The sequence below is a fragment of the Pyxicephalus adspersus genome, chromosome 5 (genome assembly GCF_032062135.1).
Source record: "Pyxicephalus adspersus chromosome 5, UCB_Pads_2.0, whole genome shotgun sequence".
NCBI lineage: Eukaryota > Metazoa > Chordata > Amphibia > Anura > Pyxicephalidae > Pyxicephalus > Pyxicephalus adspersus.
This window is the reverse complement of record NC_092862.1, coordinates 96128414-96139010: the sequence shown is the minus strand read 5'-3', so window position 1 is coordinate 96139010 and position 10597 is coordinate 96128414. Positions and strand designations below refer to the sequence as shown.

Genomic DNA, 10597 nt, shown 5'->3' with positions numbered 1-10597 from the left:
TTTTAATAAAAGTCATTTTTTTTTTTACATGATTGTGTGTTTCAAACATTTTTTATATTCATGATATCTACTAGAACCCTGTTCGGACATATTTCTGTAAGTTACAGGTCTACAATTTAAAAAACAAAATTTCATGAAAAACAGTGTAACGCGTTTGGAACAGAAATCTAGACATCAGTGTAACGCCCAGGTGGTTAATAAATCAGGCCCAATGTGTCTATTTTGAGTTCTAAGAACATTGCCTCAATATTTATCTCATTCTTGACTATTGTATCCAGTGATTTCTTTGTAAAATAAGCAAATCGCACAGGATAGCTTCACATTTTACATTTTCTTTGGAGCTAGTGTCTTTAATTATTTTTATTTCCTTGCCTTTTTCCATCCTACTTTCTTGATTATTTTATTTGTTGTTTGCTCGCAAATGTGTACAGTACACGTAGAAAAGACAGGACCCATATCATTGACCATAGTTTTTTCTTTTTTGAGTTGGCAAACCTATTTAAGTTGACCATTGCAACATTTTAAAAATAAAAAAAAAGGGTAGTTACACAATTTTGAAAAAAACAAACAAACAGACAACTAATGTAGTATCCCTTAGGCTTAGAGAGAAAGCATTGGCAGCCAGTCACGTGTTGAAAAGAAACATACTGAGATAGGAGAATAAGAAGAGGAAAGATGATTACTGCTTCTTTTTTGTCCATTAACATGATGGGGAAACCTGCAGCTTCTGCAGTTGTAAAACCAAAAGTCACCAACCTAACTTTGACAATGTGTGGAAGGCTCAGGATTGAGAATTTCTTAGGTAAAATAAATCTCATATATTATTTTTTTACTATGAGCTCTATTTATACAACAGAGAATCGGACAATCCCTCAAATATTCTCTCATGGGAATCTTCCAGGTCCATGTGATTCAATGGCAGGTATTGATTCCTAGCACAGTATGTTTCCCTCCTAGGAAATTCAGTCAGATTTCCTGTTTTATAAATAGAGCACAATGTGTTTAGCTGTCTGATTTCAGTTCAGCTTAATTTAAAAACATTTCATTCTACATTTTAAACCATAGATACCATGGAACAATTATAATTATTCAATTTCTTTTACAAATGCAAAACAATTTATTTATTATAGTAGATTATTTAGTTTATACATTACTGGTTATTTTCTATCATTTTACAAATGTTTTTCTACAATTATTTTGAAATATAGATCCATAATAAATTATTTCTGATAATTGATTTCTATAAATTTAAATTGATGAATGAAACTGTTATATTTCTGGAATCTGCCAATAGTTTACTTTTTTTGGTCATCATCAATGAATCCACAGTAAGTTAGCTAGTGATTGAATTGTGTGTAATTGTATGTTTGTGCAGTAAGAGGTTGATTGAATCACTGCTGTTTTAAAAGCTGAATTAGCATGCCCCTAATCTGATGCTGAAGGTAGATTGAGGACTTCTATATATAGATGTAAAAATAAAAGCCTGAGGTTTTTGACTAATGCATGCTCAAAATGCTTCCGCTAATAAATCGCTTTGGGCTACATGGAAGCCTAACAGATTGCACTTTATTGCCTGCAGGTCTTTGCTATGCTCATGTTTATTCATTTTAGACATTCCTTTGCTGGATGAATTTCTGTTTTGAAGAGATAAAAGTTTAAAGCTACAGTGTAATTTTTTATTAAAAGATAACAAGGAGAAAATAAAATTCGAATTTTAGTTGAAAGAGAAAACAAATATCTGCTGTCTTTCTCTAAACCAATACAAGTCCACCTCAACATCTGTATAAGATTTCGGTTGCTATACAAGAATTATTTTGTTATTAAGCCTTGGAGGGGTATTTTTAACTGTATTTATTTGATCTTCGAAAAATATACAGTTTTCTTCAATAGTTATTGCATTCACAGAAATTTTGCTTATTTAAAAACCCCACAATATGCAATTTAAAATGTTCTTTTGAAGACCATTAAATGGTTAGAAAAGCCTAGGGGGTGTTACAGTAAATTGGACCCACTGTGTCACCAGGAATAATGCTAACTTCATAGTTGTGACTGAAGTTATGTAATTCTTCATACGGATGGTTAGGGCAAACATTAGTCTACAGCAGTAGGCCTGTGTCCAACTCCTTTTCAGAGTCTAGATTCTAGACAGGTAGACAGAGCAACGACTGGCCATATATACTGGGGCGCAATCTTAACTGCAAATACAGTCCAAATAATAGACAGGGCAACAGTAATCCAGTGCATGAACACTTATATGGACCTCAAAAGCATAAACAATCCAGCTCACATTATGATGAGCTAAAGACTGAAAATCCAGTAGTTTACTTATGCAGCAAGTAGAAACTGGCAGATTGCAAGGACTAGTTTTGGAGGGCCTGTTGTCATTTATGTGTTTTTTAGATATGTTTAAAGAAGGTCAGCTAAATAATCCTATCCAAAACATGTTTATGTATAGTTTATAATTATATATTGTATGTATGTAGGGGCAGCCCATTTGCTAACCACCTTATCTCTAAGCCTCCAATAATTTCAGTCTTCCCAGCTCTCCATATCTTCTCTGCTTAGGTTGTCAGTAATACACTAAAGCTCAGATGGAGCTTTTTTAGTTAGGCCAGGAAAGAAGCTCTGTATTCTATATAATGTGAAAAAATTATACTGTCAAGTTTAATCCCTAAAAATACATGTCTGCCTGAAGCCAACTAATTTCTTTGTAATTATAGAAGACACCAAATTCACTCATTTGTTTTATGTTGCTATATTCATTGGTTTAGTCGTGTGCTTGTTATTATCTTTTTCCTATTAACTGTGTCAGTAAACACAATTTTGTGTCATTTTGATTGGCAACAAGCTAGTAGGTGCATTCGTTTTAGCCTGGCAGGGATCAATGAGTCTGCTAAGTGCTTTTGAATAAGGCATATCTGCCTCAATTAAAAGGAACTCCCCAATCAAAAGAGCATTAGTTCTTTGAACAGTTTTTGATAGCTTTCTGTAGAAGAATTAATGGAGAGGAGATTATATTTGTCAGTAAAATCAAAGTTCAAATTTATTTCAAATTTTGACAGTTTAGTGGGTGCAGTACAAATTGTTGTAAATATGAGGGTTTCTGCACTTTTATATTTTTGTTGGAAACTGCGAGGGCAGGAGATGTAGTAATTGGTCGTGTCAGAGTGTCACGTGACCAGTCTGTCTGGGAAGCCGGCTGACCTTGCTTTTTAGTATGAGTTGTCAGGCTGTGGTGAAAATGGCTGCCAAACTGCACCAAAAAGAAACATCGTTCTGCCTCAGACAATTAAAGTTGGAGGTTATGGAACAGTATAGTCCAGATTTAGACTGATTACCACCTTCCATGTGATGATTATGGAAAGCAGTGGTGCCATAGTGGTTCTTAACCCAAACCATTTTTAGCTGATGGTATTAAAAATGTTAAAAGGTGATTTCATTTGCCTTTTTATTAACATAAAAAAAGTGCACAAGTTTTTTTCTAGAAACCTCATAGTTAACAAATGATACGATAAAAAAATGCTTATCTGTAACCTTATTTCATGGAAAAGATGTGTAAAACTCGGCTATCCTTCAGCTAAATGCACCCAAACATTAATAGCATTGGTCCACATGATCCACTACCATAGCTTTCTATTAATTCTGTTGATCCTAAAGAGTACAGAAACAATTTTGGTGAGCAAATGTACCAATAAACCAGTTGCTATGTCCCCATTTAGGGACATCCTGTTGGCATCACTGGAACTAAGGAGAGATCTCTTGCATGAGAACAGCAAGTAGAAGCTGACAGAGGTTTTTGTTCCAAGAAGTAACGTTTAGCTATTTGTGCAAAAAAGGTTTTTCCCTACTTTCCAATGGTCAGTAATGAGAAGTTACCCTAGTGAGAACATAGCAATAAAAATCTTCATGTTGTAAAACCCATAAAAAGGTACATAGGGCCTGATTTATTAAAGCTCTCCAAGGCTGGAGAGGATACATTTTCATCAGTGAACCTGGATGATCCAGCAAAACTGGAATTAATTTCCTAAATAATTTGCTATTTGTTAGCAAATGTTTTCAATTCTGAACCAGATCTATTCCAGGTTTGCTGGTTCACCCAGCTTCACTGATGAAAGTGTATCCTCTCCAGTCTTGGAGAAGTTTAATAAGTCAGGACCATTGTCTTTACTGGAGATGAGCTTTAAAGATAGAAATTCTAAATACAGTCTAAATACAAGAGGCATGTGTTTTCTTACATAAATATTGGTGTGCTGTGTGAATTTCTTTCGGATTTGTGCATAATCCAGCACTAAACAACTGCCCCTGTGCAGGACTGCAGTAATTATGTGCAGGGTGACTAGTCTATATCCGCCCCCCTGTGGTTCTCTGTAAGTAGCCTATAGTGAATGAACCTGCTAGGTCATTCCCACAGCTCTGCTCCTGCATAAGCAATGGAATAAAAATTTATTACAAGGTAATATCTAGGTTTAGCAAGATTTTATCCTTTTGTGGCCATTGAGGAAAAAAAATTTAATGTAAGTTTTTGTTCCCTGATTTTATCTTTACATTTTAGCTGTGAAAAGTCTAGCTCCTGAAAGGGCCTTTCTATCTGCAGAGGTCTTTTTCTTTTCTTTGAAAGCACTAAAATGTGCTTTTTCTTACATTAAGCATAACGTTTCGGAACCTTAATGTCAGATGTTCAGAAATGGTCTACTTTGCTCTGGGATTTTTTAATAAATGCCCTTTCCCCTTTTAAAAGAATGCTTCTTTATTACTGTGCACAAAGCTACATAAACTTGTACAGAAGGACAACTGGAACCTAGGAGAGTTGGTAAACTAGGCTGTTTTTGTGTTTCCATTGGTCGTTGGCCACAAATTGTACACATCTTCTGTGTAAGTCTAATATATTTGTAATACTGATTATCTGCTTTGGAGAAAGTCTTTCATTTTCTGTTTTTTCTTTTTTTCCTTTTCTATTTAGCAAGTGAAACCTGCAATGATTTTCACCCTATGTTCTTCACACATGATCGAGCATTTGAGGAGTTCTTTTGTATCTGCATCCAGCTGCTGAACAAGACTTGGAAAGAAATGAGGGCAACTTCTGAAGATTTCAACAAGGTAGGAAAAAGTATTTTCCTTAAGGAATACCAAAGAAATTTGTTGTTCTACCTACATTAAAAGCAATACAGAAACACAGATTTGCATTTGCAAATAGACTGGTTTATGAACCCAAATACATTTTTTTAGGCAACTGCTGTTATAGAAAGGCATTACCTACCTATCAAAGTCTATAAACCCCCCTACTCATTTTGCAGGCATGATCCTTCATTGTACCAATCAGAATGGAGATTCAGAGCAATAACGTGCTCTGGATCAATGTGGGGATGCAAAAAAGGAGAAAAAAAAGATAAAAATGTTATTTTCTGAAAGAAAATGTCAGTTGTCTACGCTATGGAAAATAAATGTTTTTTTTAGATTAGATTTTAGCAAATTTTGATTGCGTTGCAGTTTAGGTAATTATTATTTAACATACACTAATACACAAAAGGGTTTATGTGTTTGATCTACTGTTGCATATGTTGTAATACAGCACATTTATATGTATTATTTGTGCAAATGTACTTGCAAAGTATGTTTGTTGTTTTTAGCAGTAAAAATGGACAACATGGTCCCTTTTTAATTTCACTTTTCCTGTGACAATGCATTACTTGTTAATTGGTAATTAAAGCATTCTGGAATGTAATGGCACCCACCATCTACCAGTGTATACCAAAGAAACAATGTCAATTTCAGGCTGTGATTTACGGAGAAATGTTGTAGCCATTGTGTTCTCCTTAACTGAAGATCACTCTCTACAATATGTACAGTAACAGGTACCAGTAAAATTCAATGCCTTAACCATTCTGTAAAATATTTTGTGCTGTTAAAGTAATACTATAACAGTCAAGTATTACAATTTATTCTATTCATTTCTTTGATCAGAATCAAAACGGGCGCATAGCAACACAGCACAATTTATATTCATTTTCATAAATCTCTAGATAATATATAGCAAAAAATATGCATCTAAAAATAAAAATTGCTCTGCAATGAAATGTAAAATACACCTAATATCAGATAAAAGGTGCTGCGGAATGATTACTAGTTTGGTTTCATTTCGCACATCATCCCTTTGGGTATTCCCATAGGGTAAATTAAAGTGTGCGCCACAAAATGCACAGTTTTGTTTAAGATTTATTGTAGAAGAATACATGTAATTCAGTAGTTAACTGATACTGCCTTGTATCCTTGTCCTGTGAAATAACGAGGCATACAGTAGCTGAGTTGCTATATATAAAAACAAAGCTGTAATGATTCTTATTTTCACAGCAATGTAACACCAAGCAAGGGGTAATTTTGTTAATTTAAAGGTGACACAACACCTAAAAATTAAAACTAATATATGCCCCTAATTGTATTGTATTGTGGTTGCCCATATAACACATATAGACACAAACTGTGTGTGCTAGATGACCCCTGCCACACCATCAGCAGTAATAAGAGAAACACTGTCCATGTATTTTGGGGTATATGGCGTGCTTTGACTTCATGTGCACCTTCATTTTGCATCAATATTTAATGATTTTTGCATTCCTTTCTGTTTGACACACAGTCCAAATAACATTTTGGATTAACAATGCCTACACATGCTTCCAGTTATGTATATTGGATCAACATATCCATATATGAAATAATCAGATTATGAAACAACCACATTAAAATATGTTAACATTGCACGTTGTTAGCAAAGGTTGAGGGACTTCCTAGGTGTATTGCAAGCATTTTACAAGTACAAGAACTCTGCAGGCACTCCAACAGTCCATCTTTCACCTGTCTTCTTCTGTGTTAGATGTTTTCAGCCGTCTTGATTGGATGATAAAGAATGGCAAAACTGTTTGCCATATACATGGGGGTTATTTTATTGAAAATGTACACTTAGCTATACATACAAAATGCCCAGTAAGGACATTTTTGTTGCAATGGTCTGTTTGTCAGCAATGTTATATTTAGAGATCTAGTTCAACTTAGGCGTACCACAAAGTCCTCCATAAGACCCCTTTTGACGGCCTCTTGTTTATTAATAACACTTCTTTACTTTTATGGTCCCAAGCAAGAATATATAGCTGGTAATTATGATACCAGTTTTTTTTTTTTTTTACCTAATGCCTTGCCCTTACTACAAAATACAGTACAGCCAAGGAGAACTATTGCCACACATAAACCCATGTAGCAATAGGTTCCCTTCTTGCACCTCTAGCACAACTCAAGTAATCCTACTCAAATTTTCAACTTTTTACATAAAAATGTGTTTTCCTAATGACCACAATTATTAGGCACTGATAAAAAGAGTCCTAAATTAAATTGCGATTTACAGTTTATCATTTTATGCTTTTAAGTTCAAAACATTTTGTTTATTTATTATTAAGATTTGAAATGGCATTTACTCCACAGCATTCATAGCAGTTTCCAACTGACTCTTGTTTCTTTCTAAAATCATATTAGATCACAAATTGCAGCTTTATTACAATATTGGCCTTTTACTGGTATTTACATGAAGTTTGTATTTCATTTTTGCATCTGCATTGTTTGATAATCTAATTGATAATCTGCAGTGATGTCAAATTGGATATAAAAGGCTCAGTTCACCAAAATGTTACATGATTTTTATATGAACTGCTGTCTTCAGTGTAAAGATCCTCTCTTTCCACTCACTTTTGGTTTTTCCAGCATTTCCCAATGGATTTTCTATATTAACTAAAAAATAGTCATCCAACAGAAAGAGTGGTAATACAACACAATGACTGTTTTGCAGTCCTGGAATTTACCAAGAGGAGCCACTGAAAGAGAACACTAGGGGGTAAAAAGCCAAACACAAAGCATTGTATATCCTCCCTATCACGATGAACCTTTTTTTCCTAAGAGGGTTGCAGCAAATCTGTGATTTTTTTTTTAAAAGCATTCTGACATAAATTTTTTTTGGTTATAGAGATTAAAACATTAAACTAAACTGTAGTCAAACGGTCAACTTTGCATTAGTCAAATGATAAACAATTTATGTAAAAAAAACTATTTATGTAAGATCAGTTTTACTTGTTAGTAAACAAATGTTATGTATTTTTATCCTGTCAACATTTACATAGCCATATTCGTTGCTCAATTAAAAGAGATAGCTTGATGACCTGAAATGTGAAAAAAGTACGGGTATATATGCTGCCTTTTCTGTGTGATACTTTGGATCAGACAGACTGTATGTTCAATATGAATCCTCATGCACTTTATTGATTATGCACGTAGTATAAATAACCTGTTTCATTAGCCCCTGCCCTAGAGGAGCATCCTGTTTTCTGTCTTATCACATAGGACACACACATATTCATTGTGGAAATAAAAACATACTTTTTATTTCCCTCTTCCTGCTAAGTTATTTCATTATTTTACTTTTTTATTTTACAGATGTAAGCAGATATGTTAGATACAGGTATTGATGAAAGTGGTCTGCTTTTCTCTATACACTTTCCTGATGCATAATTATGCATGAATGGTATATTAATGTCAAACAAACTAATCTATTACTTTAAATGCATTCTAAAGAGTGTTGACGGCAAACCCCAACCATGCAGAGTTTAAAGCTTTCATCTTTTCTACTTGATGTGCTAAGATATGATTAGCAGTGAGGAAAGAGGAGAGGAGCTGGCAGCCCTTATTACCATGTAATACATTATCTCTTGTACACAGCCAGAAAGATTAGAAGTCTCATGCTGGAGAGTTAGAATGCTGTGTGATAAGTGCTGGGGTGATTCTGAGCACACCTCATAAACTGCTAGCTGCAAGAAAAAGCTCAAAGCACTGACTAATAGACTATAGCAAATATTTGAAAGAAAGGAAATATACAGCCATTGTGTTTGAAAATAAGGGTGGACAATCGAAAATCCAGCCATCCGATAATCCGGATTGTTCAGTTTCCCGGCATGAATTGTGGATCACATTTAAAGTACAGGGACTGCAGTACACTGTTTGGCCACTAATGTTTTCATGGGGCTGTTGTGCAAAACAGTTGTTAGGTCTGCTTGCTAAACTAAATACACGTTGAGACATCCCTGCTGCCTGCTCCCTGGAACTGTGCCAGATGTCCGCGATGCTGCGAGAGGAAGACTGGTCTGTGTGTGGAGGTAAGTATAAAAAAAAAATCCAGAATTTTCTAAAATCTGACACTCCTCAGGTCGGGAGGTTGCTGGATTTTTAAATGTCAACCTGTACAAACTTTCCTTTTTGTGAATGTGTTATTTTTATGTTGTAGTTTGTCTTCACACATTAAACGTCTTGGGGGGTTATCAATATCTATTTTAGACCACCAATGGTTATAGGTTAGTTAGACTGGAAAAATACAAATGTGTATGCCCTAGGAGAATTATTGGCCCTGATTTATTAAAACCACCAAAGGCTGGAGAGGATGCACTTTCATCAATGAAGCTGGGTGATCCAGAAACCTAGAATGGATCTGATCCAGAATTAAAAACATTTGTTAGCAAACAGCAAACAACTTTGAAGAAATCCATTCTAGGTTTGCTGGATCACCCAGCTTCACTGATGAAAGTGTATCTTCCCCAGCTCCTTGGGGAGCTTTAATAAATCAGGCTCATTGTTTCAATATATAAAAGATCCTTATTCCCAGTGGTCAACAATATACAGTGCAAAAAGTTTTAGGCACAAACTAATCATTAAACAAGCACAATCATTTTAATTTATCAATGACCAATGTACAAAGTGCAAAACTGAAAAAACCCTGAATTAAATTACCATTTCATATTCCACTCCTTGCCTTTAAAACTACACCAGTTCTCCTAGGTACATTTGCATTCATTTTTAAGGAACTCAGTAGATAGGGCTGTTTAAAAAATTAAAAAAAAAACTAACCACATGTCTTCAGTGGATTTAGTCTTATTTGCTTTTATCTTTTCATGCAACCCCAGAGACTCAGTGATGATAAGATCAAGGCTCTGTGGGGGCCGTGCCATTTTTCCAGGACTCCATGTTATTCCTTTCACTAAAAATAGTTTCTTATGACTTTAACTATATATTCAGGGTCATTGTCCTGCTGCAGGTTGAATTTGGGATTGATGGCAGTATACTTTTTAGCTTTGAATAGACAATCTGATTCAGATCAAATCCCTATACATGTGCAGAAATACAGCCTAAAACCTACATGCAGCCCCCACCCTAGTTCACTGTTGCCTGCACACATTTATCTTTCTTCTCTTCAAGTCTTTGGCAGCAGGACACCCTGTGTGATTTAATATTGCATCATTAAATTCTAAAATAATACTCATGGTAAATTGTTGAAAAACGCTCTGCTTCTATGTTTTGATGCTGTGAGTATCCATCACAGGCTGGCAACAACATTATAACTCATAGTACATACCATAGTATTATATGGTAATACTATATGGTATGCTTTTCTAATAATTAGCATTTGAGTGGTGCTCTGTAAAAATATTATTTAAAGTAACTCTCTCAGTAAAGTAAATATGTAAGCAAAATGTCTCCTGCAAAATAAGTTAGTAGGCAACCTTTCTTGCTG

At 34.7% G+C, this 10597-nt stretch overlaps 1 protein-coding gene across 3 annotated transcripts in view; it reads left to right on the top strand.

Annotated features, from left to right (window-relative positions):
• ELMO1 (engulfment and cell motility 1) overlaps nucleotides 1-10597 on the top strand; it is a 203652-nt gene that overhangs the window by 121780 nt on the left and 71275 nt on the right. For all 3 annotated transcript variants that reach the window (XM_072412197.1, XM_072412194.1, XM_072412195.1), the window contains one exon: nucleotides 4961-5097. In XM_072412197.1, coding sequence (XP_072268298.1) covers nucleotides 4961-5097 — 137 coding nt within the window. The remainder of the gene's footprint in view (nucleotides 1-4960; nucleotides 5098-10597) is intronic.